This window comes from Cupressus sempervirens, chromosome 1, assembly GCF_028749045.1.
Source record: "Cupressus sempervirens isolate cs-2001-9-10 chromosome 1, ASM2874904v1, whole genome shotgun sequence".
Classification (NCBI taxonomy): domain Eukaryota; kingdom Viridiplantae; phylum Streptophyta; class Pinopsida; order Cupressales; family Cupressaceae; genus Cupressus; species Cupressus sempervirens.
In genome coordinates, this window is record NC_143118.1 from 537,881,442 (window position 1) to 537,909,273 (window position 27,832).

General features: G+C 36.2%; 1 protein-coding gene across 1 annotated transcript in view; it reads left to right on the top strand.

The window, feature by feature from the left end:
• LOC149578584 (callose synthase 3-like) overlaps window positions 1-27,832 on the top strand; it is a 134,426-nt gene that overhangs the window by 47,864 nt on the left and 58,730 nt on the right. The window contains exons 15-28 of the mRNA XM_089829999.1: window positions 23,328-23,659; window positions 23,867-23,919; window positions 24,058-24,118; window positions 24,366-24,447; window positions 24,526-24,575; window positions 24,701-24,787; window positions 25,012-25,146; window positions 25,287-25,381; window positions 25,478-25,562; window positions 25,641-25,801; window positions 26,018-26,141; window positions 26,249-26,349; window positions 26,437-26,575; window positions 26,656-26,807. Coding sequence (XP_089686125.1) covers window positions 23,328-23,659; window positions 23,867-23,919; window positions 24,058-24,118; window positions 24,366-24,447; window positions 24,526-24,575; window positions 24,701-24,787; window positions 25,012-25,146; window positions 25,287-25,381; window positions 25,478-25,562; window positions 25,641-25,801; window positions 26,018-26,141; window positions 26,249-26,349; window positions 26,437-26,575; window positions 26,656-26,807 — 1,657 coding nt within the window. The remainder of the gene's footprint in view (window positions 1-23,327; window positions 23,660-23,866; window positions 23,920-24,057; window positions 24,119-24,365; window positions 24,448-24,525; window positions 24,576-24,700; window positions 24,788-25,011; window positions 25,147-25,286; window positions 25,382-25,477; window positions 25,563-25,640; window positions 25,802-26,017; window positions 26,142-26,248; window positions 26,350-26,436; window positions 26,576-26,655; window positions 26,808-27,832) is intronic.

A 27,832-nucleotide genomic window follows, 5' to 3' on the forward strand; every position in this document is an offset into this window, starting at 1 on the left:
TTGATGGGAACTTTTGAGATCTTGTTTTGGATAGGAACTTGTGAACAATTGAATTCAGATCTTATTGAATGGTTAATGTTGTCTTGGATTTAAGTAAGGTGAGCAATATGTAGAAAGAGACTTGAAGCATATTCTCTGGCTGTTGGAAAGAAGAAAACCTTTTTGTGGTTTAGTTTTGCTTAGCTTTGACACACACGTTTGGTGCAAAATTACATTTAAAGCATCACTCCCTTTCAGATCAATGATAGACAAAGCACAGAATTGCTTTCATGGTAATGCTCCATGATTTAATGAAATTAGTTGCACAAGAGAAAAGAATACAATAGGAAATTAGCTGCATGTGCTTGATGATACTTTACAATAATGAGTGACTTCAAAGAGGCCATCCTCCAAATGTTGTTTTTAATTGGATTAAAAATATCAGCATGATAATAATAAGCTAACTAGTATGTCTTATATAAAGTTGTAAACCATTCTTTTGCTATGGAATCCATTGGGGTTAGCCTAACACTTTATAGTACTACATAAAGGATAATATAGTGCAATTAAGGATTACGTAAGCATCAAATTTGGTACACAATTCAATACAACCAGTGGGTTAAAGGTGTAGCATATCTCTCCTTCAAAGAAGTGTTGGTCTCATTGGAGCTCATTAGTGGAAGCTAATGTTCAAAATCTATATTTTCCCAGTAACTTATTCAAAAAGGGAATTCTTTCAGGTCATCAAATATTTCTTAATTTCCTTTTTGTCTCATCCTCTTAGTATGTGTTTAAAGGATTCCTTTGGGTTTCAAAATCATTGTTGCCTTATTCAACTATCTGCAATAATTTTGTGTAAGTTGGTACTCTATCTGCTATTTCCTTTTTTAACCAAGGAGCACAAAAGACTAGATGCGTTTTTGTTAAAAATGAATTTCATTTTTATGTTACAATGGCAACCCTCTGTAAAACCTTGTAAAGGCCATAACCTTATTAGTTTTCTCATATTTTAGTGACTCCTGCTAATGTATTTATAATTGAACCTTTTTGTCTCATCCTCTTAGTATGTGTTTAAAGGATTCCTTTGGGTTTCAAAATCATTGTTGCCTTATTCAACTATCTGCAATAATTTTGTGTAAGTTGGTACTCTATCTGCTATTTCCTTTTTTAACCAAGGAGCACAAAAGACTAGATGCGTTTTTGTTAAAAATGAATTTCATTTTTATGTTACAATGGCAACCCTCTGTAAAACCTTGTAAAGGCCATAACCTTATTAGTTTTCTCATATTTTAGTGACTCCTGCTAATGTATTTATAATTGTTAAAGTTGCAATTTCTTATCTTGATTTCTTTTACTCTAGTGTTGATAACTTATCAGCTTTGTGCTTCATTTGGTTCTGTGCAATTGCCAAGTTGTCCCTAAGACTAGAGAGTACCTCTTGTTGGTGATGAATTTTTTCTTCAAGAACTTGAATGCTTTGGTGTGCACACAATGGATAGGTGGTCCAATACTGGAGACATTCTGGATAAGTGTGGAAAAAAGTGTTTATGTTGGTATTTTGCTAGTGGCAGCCATTGCACATCTTTTTTGTTTGTTTAAAGCACATCGTGAAATAACTATCCAAGTACTTATCAGTTACCTCATTTTGTCCATTTGATTGCTATGAGTAGGCAAAGTGTCCAAATATGACAATAAAGCAGTCCAAGATTTTACTTGTACATATTGGTATGCATAAAGGTCGTTTTCGTAAAACTTGCTACATATGGTTGTGACAACGCATACAAATATCCATATTTGGGAGTCAATCCACACCAATTATGATGCTATTATTCCCTTTAAACTTGGGTAAACTATTTTACAATTTCGAAATACTGGAACACCTTCCCCTCTTGACTTGGAATAGAAGAGGAATGTAGAATACCTCAAGTTTTAGTTGTATTTGTTGATTTCATGGTAGTGCTCGTTAATCACAAGCAAACTATCAAACCTGTTGCCTTCCCAACTATAGATGATAACCCCTTATCATCACCCACGAACACACTACATATTATGTACATAAAGAATTCATTTTCTATTGATGCAAGAATAGGCTTGCATATATATGAATCAACGCCTCAAAATAGACCTCCAAACAGCCTTGTAGTTTGGTGCCAACAATGGGATCATACCTATTAATTACAAGGTACATCTATTTGGGTCTTGCCCAATTTCATAATTGTGAGTTACATGAATTACCCAAATAGGAGCAGGCCCAATGAAGGATTGAAATGACAAAGTTCATTAGCAATATAGCTAAGGCCGACAAGCCAATTAGCCATTCGATGTTTTAGGTCGGCCCTAGAAGGGATCCAACCTAGCTACACATTAACACTTCCTCTTAGCTAGCGAGGATTCCTTCAATATCCGAGTTACATAGTGACAACCATCTTGGCTGGCTTGAGAGGCTAATTAGCCATTCAATGTACTAGGTCAACCCTAGTAGGGATCTAACCTAGCTACCACCAACACTCCCTCATAGCTAGGGAAGATTCCTTCAATATCTGAGTTACATAGTGACAACCATAATGGCTTAGCACATGAAAATGCAAGTGAACATAACCGCCATGGCTACTTTGAAGGGTGGATCCATCATGGTTACTTCCATGAATGGAAATACAAGTGCTCATCACAAAAATGTGGTGACGTTCACCATGGCTACTCCCAGAGGGTGAATAAACAAAAGTGCTACATCATAGAATCTCTTCCACGACATCCACAATATTAATTTCCAATTCGCTTCAAATGTAATAGCACTGCCTTTTTTGGTATGTGTGTTCCAAGTGCAGATTTGAATATATATATATATATATATATATATATATATATATATATATATAGTGTAATGTTCCCGACCCCAATGTTGCTTGCTAAACGCGTAGACTAAGAGCTCAAATTGGCCGTACATTTCTATTCAGATGACTGTACGATTGGAGCAGGTGAGCAAGTTGGCCGTACGACTAGTTAGAGGCCGTACGATGGGGTGACTAATGGTTGAACGACAGTTGGGAGAGAAAAGGCCATACAATACTTGTAGGGTGGTTGTATGGTTATGACTTTGGAGGCCGTACGGTCAGAGTGGAAGTTCGTACAGTATTGGTTAGGTTGTATGGTGATGATGAAGGACTGCACAGGAAGGGATGGAGGTCGTACGGTGGTTGTGGGATGTGGGTTTGGTGATGGATTGGAGTGGAAAGAATATGTTGGAGATAGTCAAATACACACTTGCCAATACACTAACCATAATATAAATACTAATGTAGTCCGAACACGAATATATTCCAGAAGTTGTGTAACTTGTAAACAATAATGATGCTTTGATTTGCCAGATCCGAGCCAAGAAATATAGTGACGGAATAGGGTGAGGTTTGAATCCCACCAAAATTGCAAGAGTCAAATAGGGAAGATCTTCCACTTCCGAAATGGCAAACAATCCAGAACTCCGACAGGATTTCGCACTAGAAAGAAATAATCCAAAATGCATACCATCTACTTCCTACATGTTGTGCTTAAATACCCTTAGGAGGAACTTCCCGAGGGTTTACAAATATAGCCAACGACCAAACCTATGGAAACAATAAAATAAAAATGGGTCCGAGATAAACTAAATCAATGGGCCCAAGAACAAAGGTTTGATTAATTAATTATTTTATGGAGAGAACATTACAGTCCTTCTATCCCAAAATTTGCTTGTCCTCAAGCAAATGCAATGTTTGATGTTGCAGAATGCATTCACCTTCCCAAGTCGCGTCGTCCAACGACAATTGTTTCTAGCGTACCAATTCTTCCTTCATGGTTTTGTTTCGGAGAGTCTTCTCATGAACATCAATGATCTCGGCCGGTTCCAATACGAGCTTTCCTTCTTCATTGAGCGGTGGAAGATCTATAGTTACTACGATGTTCTGTCCCATGGCTTTCTTCAGGTAGGAGACATGGAAAACGTTATTGATGCAGCTCCCTTCTGGAAGTTCCAGTTCGTAGGCAACTTTACTGATGTGGCGAGCTACACGATAAGGACCATAAAAATGTGGCTTCAATTTTTCTTTTCCTTTTGCCTTCAAGGACAATTTCCTGTATGATTAGAGTTTGAGATAGATGAAATCTCCCACTTCAAAACTTCTCTCGATCCGGTGTCTGTCGGCATACGTCTTTTGTTGATTTTGTGCCCTTTGTAAGTTCTCCTTCAAGAATCTCAAGATGTCTTGTCCCTCTTGAATCCAGTCCCTCACCCTTGGTGCTCAGCGCTCACCCAACACTATGTCGATAAATGAAAGGGGCTCATACCCGAATAGTGCTTTGAAGGGTGCCATCCCAATGGACGTGATAAGTGGTATTGTAACAATGTTCCTCTAGATGCATCCATTTCGCCCATGCTTATCGTTGTGTTGAAATGTAGTTCCGAAGGTAGCCTTCTAGCCATTTGTTTACAATCTCTGTTTGTTCGTTTGTTTGAGGGTGGTAGCTAGTACTTGGCGACAATTTTGTTCCTGCCAACTGAAATGTAATATCCTCCCCTGATTTGAACTTTGACTTGCAGAAAATTAACTTAAGGAATATTGTCAAACACTTTGTATGCAAACTCATAAAGCTGATTTCCTCAATAAATTGCTTTCCAATGAGTAGATTTACGAACAACTATGAAGTGACATTAAAATGCATAATACACATCATAACATTTTCACAAACACTTGGCACACATTCAATAGTATATGAAAAATCTGGAAACTCTTTCAATCTGCTAATAAAGGGTGATTTTTAAATTTAGATGTGCACTTACAGCTGCCTTAAAGGCTGCAACAACTATTCAAACTTGTATTCAACAATTATTATGCAAAATATCGAAATTTGACAGAAGAAACTTGGAATTAGTTGCCGTAGTATTTTGCAGATGTAGTCGGCCAGCCCTCCAAACTTCTAATCAGCCGGAAAAACAAGTAAACTTGATACCAACACTGTTCACGCCGTACTGTAGCAAAATACTGTTCATGCCGACTGTAGCAAAATACTGCTCATGCGGCACTATAGCAATAACTAACTTCAGATCTGCATCTCAAACCCTTGTAAATTTCTTTATGCAAACACCCCAAATGAAACCCAGTGTATTTCCTGACTGTGTCTTCCAACAGCGAAGAGAATGCTAGCAAAGAGGGATTCCGTCCTCCAAGCCCGATAATCAGATATCCAGCAACATAACATTAATCTTCATCCAAGCATACAAAAAAAAACTCTTCCATTTCTTTTATAGTGTTCTCACAAGAGCTCAATCCTTCGTTTTCTCAATGTGGGATAAAACATAACTCCCTTTATGTACCTTATGTCTCCAATGTGTTATAAAAATAAAGGGAACTCTTTTAATTTAAATATTTCCCACAAACTATAGTCTATGCATTAATAAAGTTAAATATTTAAATTTAACTTTATAAAATGGCTTTATCAATGCATAACAAATCTTATCAATGATAAATAAGTCTTCCTGTCGATTTTAAACAATTACCATTGACATACCACTGTGACTAAATGTCCGGCCATGTCCAAGATGACTTACTATAAATAGTAAGTATGCCCAAAGTTGCCTCAGAACCCCTCAGAAAGACCTGCAACTGAAACTGTCTAGGCCAAATGGCCTCTAAGCCCCTTTAATGTCCTAGTTAGCCTACGGGACTGTGGGGATATAGGCTAACGACAACATCATGCTATGAATGCTAGAAAGGGGACATTACACGAAACAATTCTATCCAGAACATATTGATAAACTGACCATCCTTGTTACTAACAATGTTTTGGGGTAACCCGTGTAGATGAAAAACTTCTTTGAAAAATAAGTTTGCTACTTGCGTGGTCTGAAAGTCTAAGGGGATGGTGAAGAAGTGTGTATACTTCATCATCCTGTCCACCACCACAAAGATACAATCCTTCTCGTTTACCTTAGGAAGTTCGGTGATGAAGTGCATAGAAATACTTTCCCACTTCCATTCTAGTATAGGCAAGGGCTGCAGTAACCTGACAGGGAAAGTGTTTGGATTTTTTTTGTTAATAGGCTGCACACTCTCGTACATACTGCAATAAATCTCCTTTAAGTCCCTTCCATGAAAACCTCTCCCTGAGCTATCTATAGGTTTTGAGAAATCTTGGGTCTCTGGCCAAGGGCGAGTTAGGTATTTCCCTCAGGATTTTCTGCTTCAGTTTGGATTCAGGTACTAAGTATTTCAGATCCTTATAGTAAATGATGTCATCCATTGCCTTGTATCGATCATCCCGAGTGTCGCCGTCCATTAGCTTACATGCAAATGTGTTTTTGGAATATTGCACCAATAGGTGTGCTTCTGAGTCAGTTGAGATCTGAGATAGTAAATAGATGGCAAGTTTTCTTGACAGGGCATCTGCAACCACATGGCTCTTCCTGTTCACATATTTAATGTTGAAATCAAAAGCTTGAATCTTACTAATCCATTTTTGTTGCCTTTTGTTTAGATTCCGTTGCTCTAGAAAATATCTCAAACTATTATGATCGGTGCGAACGACAAACTTGGCGCCCACCAGATACTGCCAGTATTTGGTTAGTGCATGCACGATAGCCAACATCTCTTTGTCATAAATGAAATATAGGTGCTATGCTTTTGTAAGCTTTTGACTCATAGGCTATAGAGTGTCTATCTTGCATTAATACTGCACCAATTCCCTCTTCGGATGCATCACACTCTAGAATGAATGGTTGTGTGAAATTAGGTAAGGTGAGAACCAGACAAGTGCTCATTGCTTCTTTTAACTTATCAAAATTGTGTTACGCTCTTTCATTCCATTGGAAGGAGCCTTTCTTAGTTAGATCTGGTAATGTGCGCTGAGCTGAGGGAAATTGTCTACAAACCTCCAGTAGTAACTGCATAGACTTGAGCACCCGTGCAACTTAGAGAACGATTTTGGTGGGGGCCAATCCATGATAGCTTGAATCTTCTCTTGGTGGACCTATACTCCATATTTACTGACAACGTGCCCTAGGTATAAAATTTCTATCATTCTGAATTCACACTTGGATTGCTTGGCGAACAAGGGTTGAGTCTTCATGATCTCTAGGACTTGATTTAAGTGTTTCAAGTGTTCTTCCCAAGTTTTGCTGTAAATAAGGATATCATCAAAGTATACTAGCAAGTATTTATGCAGTTGTTTGTTGAAGATGCGATTCATGCAAGATTGAAAAGTAGTTGGTGCATTCATTAATCTGAATGACATGGCGAAGAACTCATAATGCTCGCAGTGACAATGGAAAGCTGTCTTCTCCACATCTTCTTCCTGCATGTGGATTTGATGGTATCCGGAACAAAGATCTATTTTAGAAAAATAAACCACACCATGCAACTCATCCAACAATTCATTGATCCTGGGAATAAGGTATCTGTTTTTTGTTGTCTTCTTATTCAGCACATGATAGTCCACACACATGTGCATCGTCCCATCCTTTTTCACCAAAACCACTGATGATTCGAAAGGGCTAGAGTTGGGATGGATCCATCCTTTCTCGAGCAGCTCCTGAATCGTCTTTTCGATCTCATCTTTGAATTTTCTGGGATGACAGTATGGCATGGTGATAATTGGTTTGGTGCTAGCTTCCAACTCGATGGTATGTTCAAACCCGCGATGGTGGGGTGTGCCAGGAGGAATGTCTATTAAAACCTTATCATGGGTACTCAAAATATTTTGAAGATCATCATCCTGATGGGTGCTTATTGTCCTTTCATAGGTTCCGCTGAAATGAACCAATGTGCAACCCATGCAATGTCATCATGCCAGAAAATTGCCTCCATCTGTTGTGCTGAAACTTCCTTCGGTCACTCATTGGCCATTCCATGGAGAACAACCTTCTTCCTATCGACAACAAAAGTGAAGTCCATCTGTTTGAAGCTTTGAGTGTATTCATCAAGTGTCTCCATCCATTGTATGCCCACAATAACCTCCATCATCTAGGTCCACTATAAAGAAATCCTCTGTCATAGTGTGGTGAGCCATGGTGATACGTAGTTGGGGAACAAGTTTCATATAGGGCACGAGTGTCCCTCCGCTGATCTTGACTTTGAATCTCGTATGCGTCTCATTAGGTAGACCTCTTTTTTTCACCAAAGATGAGTTTATGAAGTTTCGAGTGGTTTTGCTATCGAGCATCACCATGACCCTTTATCCTTGTACACGAAAGACCGTACATCTTGAGCTCCTGGCTAGGGCGATGGTTCCTCCACGCCGTACCAGTGCTGCAATTCTCTCTGTATGGTTCAGATTAAGTATTTTGGTATCCTCAGGGGGATGGTCATCTTTTGTGGGTAGATCCTCTTGATCGTCCTCATCATCGGATACGACTTGAATGTAGTGTATTTTTCCTTTACTGAGGCATCTATGCCTAGGCTCCCATGGTCCGTTGCAATTGAAGAATAATTTCTTTCTTCGTAGCTCTTGTCTGGGAGCTTCTTCCAACAAAGGTTTCTTTGGCAGAGGTTTATTATCTGTCCTTTGGAAATACTGATGGTTTGGAGTGTGAGTAACCTCAAGAGGATGATGTCGACGATGATGCCATGCTCTGCGCCTTCTTTATAGCCTCCGAAAGGGTGCCAGGATTGAACCCTTTTACCCAACCCTTCAGTGGTTCTGTCAGTCCATCAATGTAGAGCACTATCCGTTTGCTTTCGGAAATGTTCATGACCAAAGCAAAGAGTTTCTAAAATTCTGTGGTGTACTGGTCGATCGATCCGGTTTGCCTCAGTTGTGCCAATTCTTTGAAATTATGTTCCAGATCTTTACCATCAAATTGATGTATCAATTTTTTAGTGAATTCCGCTTAAGTATTTATTTGGTCATGTCCCAGTGTGATGGGGCCATGATGCCTCCATTAATGCGCCACTCCCTCCAAGTGTAGTGCTGCAAATTTGATTGCTTCTTCTTCTGGCATTGGATTAAGTTGGAAGTAAGTATCAACCTTCATTACCCATGCTTGAGCAGATATGGATTCGGATCCGTGAAATGGTGACAGATTTACCTTACTTAACTTCCTTCTGAGATCATCGTTAAAATACCCTCGGTTTTTGCCTCCAAAATATCTCATTCTATGTTCTACGTAATCTTTGTAGGATATATCCCTCTCCAAATTTGCATTCTTCCAGTCTTCTCTCAACAGTTCTTGAACTTTCTCAAAGGTTGTCTGTTTTCCTTCGTGTGGTACATTTGTCCGTGGAGGGAAAGATGACATGGAAGGTCGAGAGCGTGTTGGATGAGGGTTTTTCTTACCCAACACTGATTTTGTGTTGTGACCATTTTATTAACCGGATATTTTATTGTCTGCCAATTCTCTGAGAGTTTCTTCCATAAGTTGTTGAGTGTCATTGATCTGTGCCTGATTCCTCGAAAGATCTCTTAGTAGCGCCATGAGTTCGGCAATAGTGGGTTCTTGTTCCACCATTCTATCAATCGAATGAGATCTTCTTCTCTTCCGGCTATAAACTTTCATTCACTGTTCACAGGCTAGTAGGATCATTGGCTTTGATACCACTGTAATGTTCCTGACCTCGACGTTGCTTGCTAAACGCCTAGACTCAGAGCTCAAATTGGCCATACACTACTTTTCAGGTGACTGCAGTTGGAATAGGTGAGCAAGTTGGCTGTATGGTCTAAGAGTGGAAGAATTGTTGGCCGTGTAGCTAGTTAGAGGCCATACGGTAGGGTGAGTGATGGTTGAATGACAATTGTGAAAGAGAAGGCCATATAATGCTTGTAGGGTGGCCATACGATTATGACTTTGGAGGCCATATAGTCAGACTAGAAGTTGGTATGGTATGGACTGGGCCCTATGGTAATGATGAAGGACTGCACAGGAAGGGTTGGAGGCCATACGTTGGTTGTGGGATGTGGGTACAATGATGGATTGGAGCGGAAACAGTATGCCGAAGATAGTTGAATACACACTTGCCAATACACAAACCATAATATAAATACTAATGTAGTCTGAACACGAATATATTCCAGAAGTTGTGTAACTTGTAAACAATAATGATGCTGCGATTTGCCAAATCCGAGCCGAGAAATACAGTGACAAAATAGGGTGAATGTTGAATCCCACCGAAAGCGCAAGAGCCAAATAGGGAAGATCTCTCACTTCTGAAATGGTGAACCCTCTAGAACTCCAACAGGAATTCATAGTACAAAGAAATAATCCAAAATGCATACCAACTACTTCCTACATGTTGTGCTTAAATACCCTTTAGAGCAAGTTCCCGAGGGTTTACAAATATAGTTGACAGCCAAACCTAAGGAAGAAATAAAATAAAAATGGGTCCAAGATTATCTAAATCAATCGGCCCCAGAACAAAGGTTTGATTAATTAATTATTTAATGACGGGAACATTACAGATAGTAGATAAATAGATGTGAAATATCATTAACCAAATGGAATAATGTTTAACCAATAACAATAGAAGTATTATCTAGAGATCAATTCAATCTGGATGAAGCTACAACACTAACAATCCCTCTTAGCTAGGGAGGATTGTTATAGAACACATCATGCTCTCAAGCATATAGAGAAATATCATCCCAATATGATATGCTTGGAATGACATATTTACGGATATCAACATATACCCATCAAATTAGATGTTATCTTTCGATATCATCCGAAGTATGATTCAACAAGGAATATCAACCATATGATATTCATCATATTCTATTGGTATGTGTATTGGCATCAAGTCCATGATGCCTACCAAGAGAATATATTATATCCTAGAGGGATATGCGTTATTTGATCTTTGGGACAACAACTTTATGTAGTCCATTAGAATAACGACATCATGACCTCCGGGTCAGCGACTGAATGTAGTCTATCATGATTAGCAGATAGGTTGTCATGACCTCTGGGACATCAACTTAATGTAGTCCATTGTTACACGTAGGTCATCATGACCTCCGAGACAACAACTTAATGTAGTCCATCATGATATTAGGTCAAGCATTTGTTAAGATCGTCACCTTACAACAACGACCATAATCAAACATCAATGAAATATCGTCAGCTTACAATAACAACCATAATCAAACATCAATGAAAGATCGTCACCTATCATGATGTTTCTCAACAAAATCATATAGTAACTCACATGATATCCGTCATGACCCATGTTAGAGGGTGGATCGACCATAGCTGCTCCTAGAGGGTGGAATAAGGACGTTCACCTCAAACTTCTCTTTTACAAAGATGAATGCATTACAAGGAATGTCACCACAACTTCCTCATTAAGCAAATCTCAATTTGTTGACTTTTTCGTTCAAGATTGCTTGTTAGACTCCCTTTGAAACAAAAATGTCCCCCTTTGAAACAAAAATGTCCAAGATCCTCCAAATATAACTAAAGTAGATCCTCTGGTTACTCACTCTTGAACTATTGTCATAAGATCATTTGAACGACCAATCTTGATGTTAGAACAAATTTCCATTGCAGTCTACTCCCCCTCAATGAAACCTCGTCTTTATCTCATAGTCCCAAATATTTTGTCAACAACATTCCTAATGCATCATTCTTCTTTTCCTGGAAGAATATTCCTATAGACCAAGGAATGGAACAATAGTACATCAAGGCAAATGGCTCTTATTATTCATATAAGCAAGAGACTACAATAAGGAAGTAATTATAATACTCAAAATTAATTACCTGACACCTCCCCTTGTTATTGTTATACCCCCACAATGTAAAATTCCCACTCATTCCATTTTATAGAGTCAGAACATTTCTTCCAATTCGTTTTAGGTGTGAACCTGTAATTAGTGTGTTATCTTGATGTATATTTCTATGAACACGATCATTGCTATCCCTCATATCACCACCATCGAATGAATGAAGTATAAGTTGCCTCAGAAGAATAAAAAAATGCTCTACCCTCCTCTAAAAGTATCTAGCTTAAGACTCTTATATAACATCTCATTAAGTAAACCGTATGTATCATCAACTTTGTTAACTTGGACTTTTGGGGTACCTACTTCACTTCTCACATTTACTTTGGGTGAGTTTTTGCTTCTTGAACCAAGTAATTGAAATTAATAGGAATTATGCCATATCTCCAACTACTAAATTTGGATTGAACCAATTGATATATATGTGTGTGCGTGTGTGTGTGTGGGCGCGCGCGCGCGTGTATACATATATGTATATGTATGTGTTTTTTTTTTGAAATCCTTGATGAGTGCAATATATGGTATTGCTGCAAAATGTCATTTCTTCAAATGATTGGAAAAGATAAAATCTTTTATTATTAGTTCTTCCTACGTTCATTATCGTTCCAATGGATTGTGATATTATTTACTCTAACAATATTTGCTTGTGTGTTTATCATACTAGGGCACATGACCCACTGACTCAGGGAACTATGTCAATGCCGATACATTCCCTTTGTTAGTAGACGTGTATATGGAAATTGGGAATTTTTGTTTAATACTAATGCATAATTCTTTGGGCTGCCGATTCTGTAGACCACGTAACCATGCGTCTATTTAATTATGGGCTCAATCCTTTCCTTTCTCCAAATCTTATATCCCTCATATATTTGGGTGGTCCTATGACTATTCTCTTGTGATGGGTTAGTGTCTACTTGGGAAACATATGAATATTATCGTTAATGACATGTGCTTGAGTATATTTACCATATTCAAAGGGGCCACCTTGGAATGTATTATACCTTGGAATGTATTATCCCCTTGACTTACATAGCATTTGTGCAAGGCACGTTTAATATACATGGTTAGTGGAAAGGTAATGAATGTGCTCACAACCTTGATGGCATGCACGTAATTGTATTCATGGACGGGTTACTATAATGTCTCCAAAGTCAAAGTATAACATTCATAATTTGGGTCGCCGTCCACATATGTTTGTTGTTAAACATGTGTCAAGCCCATTTCTGTTTTCCCATTTTATATTATATTTTATTATTTTTATATCCCTATTTGTGGCAGTGTGTGTGTGTGTGTGTGTAGGCCCTTATTTGTAGTGGAGGTTAGATGCTTTCAGTAATGAGATTCGTCTTCTTCATGTTGTAGTGTATAACATATGCATGGCCTCATCCAGACAAGAGAGCGTATAACCAATAAATAATAATGTGAAACAATTGCATTGCAATGTCAAATAAGTAGTGCCTTTTTTTTCCACTTTTTGAGTTGTCTAATCAAGTGTTCAATGATTCTTCATATGAGTCATCTATAACTATGATGTTTGTAGGAATGTTCTATCCATCACTAAGTAGAGTCTTGAATCTTGGTTCGATACAGTGACGGTGGATCCAATAATGTTATTTGATATTCTTATAATCTGCTTCTCTAAATTACTTGCATCTTTATAGTCTTCCACACAACTCCTTTCCTAACATTCCATTCACTTAGTCACTAATGGAATTCACCAAGTCTTCTATATTCTTTGGACTATACACTTCCCTCAACTCATTGTGATCCATATATCTATGGTCTTCTATCTTCAAAGATAACAATATGGGCTTGATTGACATTGAAATTTAATGTTATTTGTTGAATGAGTCCCTCTTGCTGTCCATTGCTTCTTGTTGTTCTCCATTGTATTTTTCATTGGTTTGTTGTAATTCACTTATGCTATCCTTTTCTGAACCTATATTAGCTTCCACTGCCACTATATGTTCTTTGGAGATATGTTCCGATTCCTTCAACTCTCATCGCTATGCTTGTGAGACTTAGTCAATAATGATGAACGCTAATATTTTATATCGATATCTATCTTCATCTCATCGAATATGTATTTGATCCTCTATTTATGTCGAATCAAAAAACTTCCATTTTCTAATCTTTTGCAATCATCGATGCTTAGAAGATAGAAGAGAGATATAGTTTTTTGTCTCCTACAACTGCGGATTTAAATGGATCTGCTTGTGTTCTTAGATTGATTTGCACTTCTCATGTTGAATGGAGTATAATATATGAAATATATGTATCGTGTTCCTTTATACTTGTTTCGGCATTGATTTTCTCCTAGTGACGGAGTAGTATTCCGTGCATAAGACTTCCAATGTTGAACCTTTAATCCACTATGAAATGCGATTTCTATGTTTCTTTATATGCACGATGCCATACGCTTAAAAGCTGCGATTAGTCCAATTGAATGTGTTTCCCTTTGTGCACAAATTTGCTTAGTTACAATGTATATTATTTTGACATATCTCCTACCACATATTTATATATATATTTTTTCTATATTGTTCGATGATGCTTTCAAATTCTTCAATTTGCTGCATGGGTAATGAGAACTCCCGACCATAGGAAAGTTCTTCTATCTATTAGAATTTTCAATATTTAATCGCAACCCTATCTATGTACCCTCTCTGATATTGTATATATATGCAATACTAAATTTTCAGAGTATCTATATATATATATATGTATCTATATATATATATATATATGTATCTATATATATATATATGTATCTATGTATCTATATACATACATATGTATCTATATACATACATATATGTATATACATACATATATGTATATATGTATGTATGTACATACATATATGTATATATGTATGTATGTACATACATATATGTATATATGTATGTATGTACATACATATATGTATATATGTATGTATGTACATACATATATGTATATATGTATGTATGTACATACATATATGTATATATGTATGTATGTACATACATATATATATATATATATATATAAAATATTCATTTGTAGTCTGGCTTTGATACCATGCTAATTGCCAAATCGTTGCAACTCTAATATCACTGCCTTTTTCGGTATGTGCGTTCCAAGTACAGATTTGAATATATATATATGTGTGTGTGTGTGTGTGTAGAGGATGCATGTCTCATGAAGAGACCTATCCCTATGGTATTTTGCAAGTTAATACTTATTAGACAATATCAACAATATATAATCACACACTCATGTACGAGTTTGTTTAATTTATGATTAGCCAAATGAAACAATGTTTAACCAATAAACCATAGAAGGATCATCTCTAGATCAATTCAATCTGATTGAAGCTACAACATTAACATACAATGCCTACTTGAAGAGTATGGATCCACCATAGAAAATCAAAGAGAGCGGAACAAGGCCTTTCACCTTAGACTTCTCTGAGAGAAGAATACATCTTTACCATGTCCACTTGCAGATGGTGGATCAACCATACCTTTTTGTAGAGGGTGGAACAAGGGATTTCACCTCAGATTACTGCCAGAGAAGAATGCATCTCCACCATCCCTCTTCATAGATGGCGAATCCACCATACCTACTCGTAGAGGGTGGAACGAGGGCTTTCACCTCATACTTCTTCTAGATAAGCGTGTATCTCTGCCATGCTTCCTTGCAATGGGTGGATTCACCATACCTACTCGTAACATGTGAAATGAGGGCTTTCACCTCAGACTTCTCCCAAAGAAGAATGCATCTCCACCATTCCTGCTTGCAGAGGGTGGATCTATCATACCTACTCGCAAATGGTGGAATGGGGGCTTCACCGCAAACTTCTCCCAGAGAAGAATGTGTTATCGAGGGCTTGCACCTCAAGCTTCTCCTAGAGAAGAATGCATGAACTAGGGATTGCACCTTAAACTTCTCCCTCTCAAGGAAGAACTCATTAGCAAGGGATTGCTCCTCAAACTTTCCCTCATTAGAACAACTTATTAGCAAGGGATTGCACCTTGAACTTCTCCCTCACAGAGAAGAACTTGTGATCAAGGGATTGCACCTCGAATTTCCCCCCATAGAGAAGAACTCGTTAATAAGAGATTGCGCCTCAAACTTCTCCCTCACAATGAATAACTCATTAACAACACATAAAAGATCATCTAAAGGTTGAGACTCCCTCTCAGTTGACACTCCCTCTTAAGAGGGGCAACATTCTCATAGCTTTGATTAACACAAAACGGGGAAATTGACTCTAATGTTTGTCCAACAATGAGCTTTTCTAGTTATACTGCTACACAAACTTGTTGATCCTCTGCCAAGGACTTGGCATTCTACATTTGCCACTGAAGCTCTCTCTGAAATTGACTTTTACGGCTAAATAGTCTTGTTGAGATAATGGGTGTTGCACACATTGCATAATATTGTTACATTGTATTATTTTGTTTTATTATGTAATGTTGTATCTAGGAGCACCAAGATGGACGTGCAATATGTAAAGAGTCCCATGGGATATACTTGATGAGTTGTATTGTAACATTGTGATAATATTTGATGTAATTATTTAATATTGGGGAAAAAAATTAAATGTCCGATATTAAATGTGGGGTCAATGGGTTAGGTAGCACATGGTTTTAACACATGTTTTATGTAATACCACTTGCTCGTTTTGTAAGACTTGCTACTATATAAGCAACCACAAGGGTAGTTGTAGTGACAAGACGAAAAAGATGAAAATGCAAGAGTTGAGCCAGACAAGGCTTTGCAGGTTAACCAAGCGAGCATTTGTGAAGGTTGGAAGCATGGTATGGGATGTGTTGCTTCATGCTTGTTCACATGGATTGCTCGGTTGTGGCTATGGCTTTGAAGGCTTCCATGGTTGTATTGCAATGGTGATTTTGTTGAATAATACATAGTGATGGATGCTTATGGAGGTTGGGTTTTTCCTTGAATGAGGGTTTCCCAAGGTATATCTTGTGTCACATTTTGTGTGGATATGTTGTCTATTCTCTTGCATGTGAATTTTAACTGTGTATTTATTTCATATATATTATGGGTTATGTTAAAATGGTTATATTTTTGTTGCAAATTTTCTTACAAGTGGTATTAGAGCTATGCTTTTGTTGTTGTAACCCTAGATTGTATCCATGGGAATGCATGAGGGGATAAAAAAGGGCAAGATATATGGTTTCATAGGTTGTTTATGGAAGATCTGAGGGTTTTGGATTTGCTTTTATGATGGGATGTTAGATTTTGGTAATTTGAAATTGTTGGTCAAAAGAGTTTTTCCGGATGCTTTATTTAAATGAGGGTTTTAGAGGGTAGCTTATAGAAATGACCTCTTGGGCAAAAACAAACATCAACATTAGATCCGGGTCGATGTTTCCATAAATTTTGATATATAATATGCCTTAGTTTGGCCATGTTGAGAGGAAATGAAAGAGTTTTTTAGTTTCAGCTCGTAATGATTGTCAAATTTAATCCCGTTAGAATTTTCATCACAAAAAAGAAATCGCACTAAAAAATGGTAAAAAGAATGATTGGTGCGGCTTCTAGTAGGTGTGGTGAGGTAATTTTTTATGCTTTTGGCTTTAATTGGCACAGGATTACCTTTCACCATGCTGTTCCCTTCCTAGTGCTTGGCACAGAAGACTTTGCTATGCAATACTATCCTCATGTGTATTTCTCTTCCCACGCGTGGACACAATACTTGAGGAGAAGAATTGCTTGGCATTGAAGTTTGGCTGCTCAGATCTTTATTAGGCCATGGAAATTAATGAAGTATTATTTTGACATTAAGGAATCACAGAAGGAACACATCCCTTGTTAGCTGTCTGATTTGTAGCTTACATGGAGGTATTTTGAAAGCATGGATACATGTTAGGTGCTTTGATACACCAAATGGCATAACCCTTTCAGAGTAAGTGGACGGGAGGGGTGTATTTTATTATAAGATTTATTGCAAGAGTGTGTTGTGCCTAATATTCATACTGTTGTCTTGCCGTGGCTGTTGAGTTTCTTGATTGGTGCGGCTTCTAGTAGGCATGGTGAGGTAATTTTTTATGCTTTTGGTTTTAATTGGCATAGGATTACCTTTCACCAGGTCGTTTCCATCCTAGTGCTTGGCATAGTAGACTTTTCTATGCAATACTATCCTCACTTGTAGGTCTCTTCCCATGCGTGGACAAAATACTTGAGGAGAAGAATTGTTTGGCATTTGGTATAAGCGCTTTTGGGTTTTTTGCTGATATTTTTTTCTTGGTACGGAAGTATCTATGGGCTTTTGGTCTCTTCTTGGCACAAATGGGAGTCTTTTATTTTGACACAAGGAGCTTGGTATGTAACTTGGCTGCAGGTGCCAGGACCATATCTTCGTGACTGGGAATTTGAGGAGACTTGGCTGGTCAGATTAAAGAACTTAAAATGCCATCAGAATTTATATTATTAGATACATCTGCTTATTGGAGGTTGTGCAAACTTCATTGTCCCTGAGGGCTAACTCTATCCCAGGAGTTGGGTATGGTACAGACTTCTGTGGCATATATGTTTCTTCTATCTAGTGTGGTCCTCTTCTCACACCAGTTCGTACTGCCCCAGTCTTAGTGGACAAATCATAGTGGAGGGGCAATCACCAGTTATAGAATGACAGTTCATATACTAGTTGGATATCGCCTCAGTCTTGAGGTTACCTAGAATTTATCCTTAGTACACACACGAAATCCTGACTTGGTGTGGCATGGTCAATTTGGTTGTTGGAGAATAGTTGCAGCAAGTACTCATATACAGATTGGTTTAAGTAATTCGTGCTAATCGAGAGAAGTCTCCATGGTGTGAAAGTTGCAGTAATCTTGTTCTGTGCGCAAGGTAAATTCTTATTCATCTTCAATCACCTAATCAGTGAGAAGAAAAGAAAAAAGGTAAACATAAATCAGAAACCAAAAGGGGTGGCTTCTTACATATAGTGTGAAACTGTTATGACAAACATGGTGTGTGTGTATGGGAGGTAAGGATTTGGTTGAAGTGATCTGTGATCATATTTACTGGAGCCCTTGTGTGCATATCATAAACAGTGCGTTCAAGGACATTGACAAAATTGATACATCAAATAGGTTGTGGCTGATTTCAAATATGTGCATATGTCTACTTGCAAATATCATATGCCACATGCTTTATTTCTGTCTTAATTTTTAGCTAGATGCCAAATACATGATCTCCGTCATGGCCCCAATTTTTAGGGTGATCAAATATGGAGACTTTGAGACCTTTCAAGATGTACAAGTGCATAAATTGCTTGCTTGGGCAAATGGAGATTGTTGGAGGATAGAGGGAGCCCGCATTACTTGTAATGCCTCCCTCTTCCATTGTTCGTCATTGCTTGTTCTTTGTTTAGTTGACCTGTTACGCTGCCTAATTTTCTTGTAACATTCAATTTCAGAATGTCCTTGTGATTCTCTTTCAAGAGTTTAAGCTTTTAATTTACTTTAGTCACAGAGAATTGTATTATGTTCTTTGTCTTAATGATGTTGTCCTCCGTATCTATAGTCTCTTTCACTTAGTTTGCAGATATCTAATCCACTTGCTGGTGGCCCTAATTATTCAAGTACTTATTCCATAATTCCTATTATATTAGACATATATCTGTTGTGGTGACTGGCCTTTGACTGATTGATATCCTTAATGAAATTTTGTGCTCCTCATAAGATTGCTGGCCGTAATGTCAGATGGTCAAGTTGCTGACTGCAACTTTCTTTGTGGTTGGTTGAGTATCCTCTCTCACATTTCCTAGACATCGTGCCCAATCCTTCCCCTTGTCTTTTCTTATGCCTAATGATAGCCTAATACTAAAGGATGCTGATGAGTATATTAGATATATTGACTGGGTCAATTTGCAAACTGGTCATTATAAAGTACTCTCTTCTTTTTATTTGCTGTTGATCCAGAATCCCTTTTCCTTGGTCTTCTCTGGTGCTCGCACATAAATATTGTCCTTTCCATATATATATATATATATATATATATATATATATATATATATATATATATATATATATATATATATATATATATATATATATATAAGTATTCTATGCGTATTGTCTATGTGTGTCCTCTCTGCTTGTTTTGTTCTGAGTTGTTCTGTACTTAGTGTAGATCCATATTTCATATAGCCATTTTCAGTTTTACCAAACAAAAATATCCTAAAAACATTTGATCAAACTGTCTGTGTATTCCATGTTCAATTATCGCTACTTCTTTTATAATAAATGCCTTGCTGTTTTCTTATATACTCAGCTTTATTCTTTTTCAATCTCCCCCTATTTATACGTGTAGATCCTTTTTATATTTAGTCCTTGATATGATCTTCAATATAAATACATTGCCCAAAAATATTTAGTATTTGTAAAGTTTCTGCTAATTCTGTACTAAATAATTCAGACTTGTATAATATCCTTGTTGCTGAATATGATCTTCTTATGTTCTGAAGTATGGAGGAGTTGTCAACTTTAATTCTGATCTTAATGTTATATATCTTTACAATAAATTCGAACTGGTATTATTGCTTGAGGGAGCAGACTTGTAATTATTGTGTGTCCTCAAACTGCAATAATTCCTACCCTATATATCAAGACCAAACTGCAATAATTCCTACCCTATATATCAAGACCAAAGGGCATGTCCCTTAAAGGGACATGACCCTATCCAGGTCGGCCAAACACCTCTTGTAGAAATTGGTGCCTAGAAGGAAGTAACACAAGGTCAACTAACATAACCATTAGTTATGATTAGTATACAATGTAATCTCTGCCCAAAGATGGCCACCCATTCTAGTGTCAAGACTGATGTATATATATGCCATCTATGATATAATAGGTGAAGATAAAGGTGTGGTCTGCACTTTCTCAAACCAGTATAATTATCAATGTTAACATTTAACAGTATTTAATATTAAGGGAAATTTCATAGATTATTGGTAGTCACTAATATCATTCAATAATCATTCCACTGAACTGGTTTGGTGGAAGAGCAAGATAGATAGAAGTCCTATCGCAAATACTGTATGCCCTGATTAAAGAATTCAATCTTCTCGCCTGGAAATAGCACTATTTTAATCCACTCTAGCACAAAATAATAATCGCGTACCCACAAGTCCATATCGGAGCTTTGCATTCTATTCACCTCCTTTCATGAGTAAATTCATGTCTTCTCCTCCGTGCGTTTTTTTTCTCCCACTTAACACACGTCTTCCTCTTAATTCTGCAAAGTATGAAGAGATACATCTCTTCTCGAAATCTTACATTTAATATAATATGATTAATATTGTAAGAATATATATTATTTTGATAAGCATTATAAGAATGTATATTAATATGACATGTTTGATTCATATTAATATTTTAATTATATACATTATAAATGGTTTATATTAGTTCTTATACTATTATTCATTAAAAATTTAATATTACATTATTAATTGATATTTTATATTCTTCGATTATCATATTAAGTTATTTTTAATAATAAATAAAGTATTTAGTATGATAATTATTTTATCATTTATTATTTTAATTTTATCATTTATTATTTATTATCATGATGTATGCCCACTCTCATGACCATCGACTATTCCTCATAGTCGATGTGTTAAATATTTGCAATGATCAATATCTTATTTGAGTTCCATTTAAATTCGACTATTATTCAAAGCAATATTAGATTATATTATTTATCATTATATTATTATTTTACCATCAATATTATAGATAATGTGATAATAACTTATATTATAATCTATTCATTATGTTTTCATTTATTAATATTATTTATTTTGTAAATATATTACAAATATATTGTATTGAAATATTTAGTTTTATAATCTATCTTTATATTTTATTGTTATTATTTATTTATTAATATTAAATTTATATTATTTAATAGTAAGTCCTATTTCAAAATAGGGACATTACATTATAGCTCTATGATGGGTGCATTCAGCCTATTGTTTTGCAGTCATGGATGAAGCTCAACACTCTTCACATGGCCTTCAATGCACTTATAGAAAGTGGTAAGCGTAGAATAATGGTAGAATTCTATCATAGATGAAGTGTAGTTGATGAGGGGCATCAACATGGCAATTAAGACCAAAAAAGAAGACACATAATACATTGATCCAACATGAGTGGATTCAGTTTGTTGAACTTTGTATGAAAATGAGTTTGACAAAGATGTTGAAACTTTTGCATGAGAGTGCCCACTATGTCTGTGGCAGTTGTATGCATATTCAAAATTGTTGAAACACTTTCTGTTCAGTTCTTATCAATACCTCTTTTTCAAATCTTACTTAGTAAATATAATTTCCTCGTGGTAGCTAATAAAAGTGTGTAATGCTTGATTGAATGCAATTGCCACCCTTATTCAACTGCATCTACTGGTCGGCTTAGCTTGACTCCATGTTGAAGTTGACTGAAGAGCTCGTGGAAACTGTTTCTATTTCATCAATGAGACTATAAGTATATATATTTTGTTTTGACCGAGAACAAATAGGGAATGAGAAAGCCAATTTTTACTAACATGCATTGGCTTCTTTCTGCTGCAACGTAGGAAGTTGTCTTGACTAGATTTTATAGGAGCAAACCTTTAATCCTACTTTAACAAGTTTGTAATTTCTCTATTGTTGAGTGAAATCTACATTATCATTTTGTACAAAGAAAGTCTTAGCAGTATTTTGGGAGGTAAAGCCTAAGGAGTTGACATAGACTGATGAGGATCAGGTTAGAAATACTTGGTTTGGTAGTGTCCTATTGCAAGAGCTATATGTTCTACTTCCAACAATGTGGAGTATTCCATTACACTTGTATCAGAAAAAGTGTTGTTATTAGCCATTGTACTTCGTGATCTGATCTTGATGAATAATATACACATGGATCAATTAACTGTCAAATTGTCAAACTTTGTGCAAATTTCAGATTTCAACTTCTTCTATTCATATTGTTTACATAAATGATGAATTGCATGTTCTTGTACTATTTTATTTCTGTAATTGAGTTTTAAATGTTAATTTTTATATATTGCTTTGCTTTAATAGCTGTCTCCCTTCCGTCTCCTAAATCTCGAAAGAAAATTGCTGACCCTGAAAGCTGCCTGCATCCCAAAGATTCTTGAAGGCTGTGATTTGAGTTTGTTATGATTAAAAGATCCATTCCTCTGAATGAAAACTGACCCAAGTTTCGGATACATTTCAAACTGTCATACGGTGCCAGTATTTTCTGAATGACTTCTGATTTTTAGATACAACTGTCACATTGATAATGAATATTGAATAGGTTAAGGAATATGTTTAATCAAAGCAATAGCTTTGTGTCAGTCGATATCTTGACTGATATTTACATCAGCGACAATAATTGTACTTTCTATACCATGTGTTTGAATTAGAAAGCTTCTGCTCTAGGTATTTAAAAAAACAAAACTATTTATATATACTGGTCCCATCTATAATAATGCTTCACAAAAGAGCTAATGAGAGGATGTATTTACATATTTAACTGTAGATTAAGATAACATCATATGGGGTTCATTGGAATTAATCTCTTAGTTCTTTGTTGTTCTAGCTATTCTTGATATTATTCTAAGCTGGAGAGCAAGGCAGTCCATGAAGAAAAGGCAGATTCTTCGATATATATTGAAGGTTGTCGTAGCTGCAGCATGGGTCATCATTCTCCCAGCATGTTATGTTCATTCATGGGATAATCCTACTGGTCTGTTCAAAAGTCTAAAGAATTGGGTTGGGGAATGGAAAAGTCCTTCTTTGTATATCTTTGCAGTTGTAATATATTTATTGCCCAATGCTTTATCAGCATTTTTGTTTTTGTTACCAATGGTGAGGCGGTATGTTGAAAACTCAAATTGGAGAGTTTTCACTATGCTAACATGGTGGCAGCAGGTAAGCGTGTTAAATAATTTTCTTGTAAATTCTGATTCGCCAGTCTCATTTTGAGTTTATGAGATCATTGCAAATTATTTGAATAAATTTTAGTAACTAGCTATGGTATTGTGCCATCTGTTATTTCAAGTAGAAATGTAGCATGGCTGTTTGGACCTTTCATTTCTATAATAAGTATACAATGAATCTGCTTCTGGTCGTTTGCAGCCAAGACTATATGTTGGACGGGGGATGCATGAGAGTTTCTCCTCTCTCTTTAAGTAATTTACCAATTTCATTATCTTGTATTTACATGTATTTCAGTTTGAGCATTGACATTGTTTAGTTTAGGTTTAAATGCTTTCATTATGGTTATTTGTTGTGTTTCATTACAAAAGTATTTTTTGGCAAATTGCTAGGTATACATTCTTTTGGATCTTGTTGCTCATAAGTAAGCTGGCTTTTAGCTACTATATCGAGGTAACAAGCTAACTTCTAATATGTGGTTTTGCTTTTGTTAAAAAATATATTCTAATGCAATTGTCCTTAAATATCTAGTATAATATCTGAAATGTAAAATTGCATTGATATGTAATATCTCTAGCAAGGATGATAACGAACAGAACTAGAGCATTGTTATTGTTTTGTACCCTTTTAAACTTTGGATGTCGAGCACAATTGAGCCTTTTGGCCATTGTACTTAGAGTTCATGATGCTTCTTTTTCAGATAAAACCACTGGTTAATCCTACAAAGGTGATCATGAAAATGAGTATTAGCAATTACCAATGGCATGAGCTTTTCCCACAAGGTAACACCATATAATTTCTAAGAAGTCACTCTGATTGATTATATTGAGATAATTCTCTAATATAATATTGTCTTGCAGCAAAGAAGAATATAGGGGTAGTGATTGCTGTATGGGCTCCAATTATTCTTGTAAGCATGAATTCAGCTATGAAATATGTGTTGTTTTGATGTGATATTGTTTGTGCATGCCTTTTATCTGCTGGTTTTCACTATTGTTCATTTGGCAATTTTGGTATAAAATTTTTCATTTACAGGTTTATTTCATGGATACACAAATTTGGTATGCCATCTACTCCACTATCTTTGGAGGTATTTATGGAGCTTTTCGCCATCTTGGTGAGGTGTGCCACTCTTTTGTTATTACCATTGTTGTTATCTTTTCCGTTCTTCCAATTTCTTTTATATTTATAAAGCAAATTTTCGTTCTTGGAGGAACCTTTCAGGAAAACCGAAAATATATTGATGAAGTTGTTCTCAGGTTAACTATTACATTTCCTTTTATGTTATATATTTGTATATACAAGTTTCTTAAGATTCAGTTTTCTGTATTTGGTTTCTTTGTCAGATACGAACACTGGGAATGTTGAGATCTCGATTCCAATCTTTGCCTGGAGCTTTCAATGAGTGTCTAGTGCCACCACCTGCTGAAAAACATCAGAAGAAGGGTTTAAAAACTTTCTTTTCCCGGAAGTTTGAGAAGGTCAAGTATATATGAATCAAAGAGCTGTCTTTCGGTGACAGTTGACATGTTGTTTATTCTAATAGTTAAAGATATTACGCTATTTTGGTTGTCATTTGATATCTGAAATTATCATGGTTAAAACATTTTGATATATGCAGCCTGAGCCAGGAAAACGGAAAGAGGCTGCGAAATTCGCTCAACTGTGGAATCAAGTGATTACGAGTTTTCGTAATGAGGACTTGATAAATAATAGGTAAAAGGTTTCTATAAGTGTGAGTACAGAGTCATCAAAATAGTCTGGTTAACATTTAGTGATTATTATATTCTTGTTTCTCATGCTGTTGATCAGAGAGATGGATCTATTGCTTGTACCATACTCTTCAGATCCAAATGTAACTCTTGTCCAGTGGCCACCATTCTTACTTGCTAGCAAGGTAAGTTTGTTACCTGTTGGTTCCTCCATACCAAAAACCCTTTTTGTTGCTTAATCTCTTTCTTCCAATGCAATTCAGATACCTGTAGCATTGGACATGGCCAAGGATTTCAGAGGGAAGGATGCAGACCTGTATAAAAGAATAAAAGCTGATGATTACATGATGTGTGCTGTGCAAGAATGCTACGAATCAGTCCAACGTGTTCTTTTGACAATTATTATTGCTGACCAAGAGAAGAGGTAGGGGCATTAACAATTCACAATGAAGAAGGACCATCCTTTTGAAATTTTTGATTGGTTTTATGGCCTGGGTTCATGTTTTGCTTGACCATTCTTTGTTTTTCTATTTAATGCTCATGATATGAAATCCTTTCCAAATGTTTATTCTTTTTCTCATTGTCATTTTGGAAAGACATCTGATCTCAGTTAAGAAAATAATTGTTGTTTTTTTCTCAGGGTTGTCACAGATATACTTGAATATGTTAAGGATAACATAAATAAGGAGACTCTATTGGAAAATTTCAAGATGAGTGAACTTCCCGTTCTGTACACTAAGTTTGTACATCTTGTTCAATTACTGGTACACACAAATTTCTTTTGCTAATTTTACAATTTTATTTATTTCATGCTGAGAGCTCAGCTTCACAGTTGATTCCAAAGGTTCTTACTTGTCTGTACATGGCTCAGAGAAAAAATGACGACGAGCCAGAGTCTCGGCCACAAGTGATTCTTGCCCTTCAGGATATGTTGGAAATTGTAACTCGAGATATGATGAAAGACGGTCCTAAGTGGGTATCTCTTTAGCAGTTTGCCTTATAATTGGAAAATGATCTCGCTCTGATTTATACCAATCCTTGGATGTTTCTGTGATGCAGCATTTCAGATTCAATTCACAACATGCAATCAGGTTATGATATTTTAGCAAGTCCTGGTCAACCCCAAAAAGCCCAGCTATTTGCATCTTCAGGGGCTGTTGATTATCCTATTCAATATACTGATGCTTGGAGAGAACAGGTATGCATTTCTCATTGTTTAATACCAGGCACATTGCAGGGTTCATTGCTAAAACAGATAGGCTTTGTATGGATTGCCAGATTACCAGGCTTTATTTGCTTCTTACGGTCAAGGAATCAGCAATGGATGTTCCTGTCAACTTGGAAGCTCGGCGCCGGATTGCGTTCTTTACAAATTCCTTATTTATGGATATGCCTAATGCTCCCAAAGTTCGAAACATGCTGTCATTCAGGTAACTTTTGTGCAATGGCGTGTTATAGTATATAATGGCAGAAGTTTCAGTACCAGTTTTGAAATATGTTGTACAATAATATAAAAAGACAATGGGAATCTATAGCAACAAATTTGTGAATTCAAATAAGTAAACTGAAATGCAGTAGTGCGCATCAAATGATGTTTGCTAAAACTTGCTGACAATTTCTTTTCAAGTGGTTTATGTTTGTCTACTTTACTGTTAGCAATGACATTTCCAACCTCACATGCATTAGTTAAATAGAATCTTGGAATGCTAAGAATGAACATAATGTGGTCCCTCCAATGATAAGTGAATGGGAGTGAACGCTCTCACATGTCCTTGGGGATGTTGCAGGTTTTCTTGTCTTTAACATGTTTGAATGTGTTGATTTAAAGGAGGGAATGACTAAATAGATTAGTTAGGACTCAGAAATATCATTATTCATCATTATGGACTATCTAATGATTCTAATCCTTAAAATCTCACATGTAAATCAATACTCACCACTGATGGTATTGTTGACATCATAATGTTAAGGGTTTATGAATGAAAGAGTTTGAGATGAAAATTCAAGTGTGCATATGTATCAAAGAGTGTTTGACAAGAAGCATAGATAAATCATTTATTAACAGTTATGGAATAAATGAGACTAAAACATGTATGGTTAGTAGAATACTGCACACAATTTTTTTTAATGCCGAGTCTATAAATTTTAGGTCATGCAATGATGTGACTAAGCTATAACAGTAATGCGATTATCTGCAGCCACATCAGAAATGCATATCCATTGTGGAGATAGCTTTTACTGCCTGAATAATTTTCCAGAAAATAATTTGGTCCTATAATAAGCATTTTTTAAATTACTTAAAGCCATTTACCAATAAGTTGTGTTGTAATTAGTTACTAATGGCTCATGTGAGTGTAAGATTAGCATTTTGTGTTCATCAAAATTCTGGCAGAAGCTTGAGTAAACTTTCTGCATTTGTCAGATGTAGAAATAGCTTTGGGCACTTCTAATATTT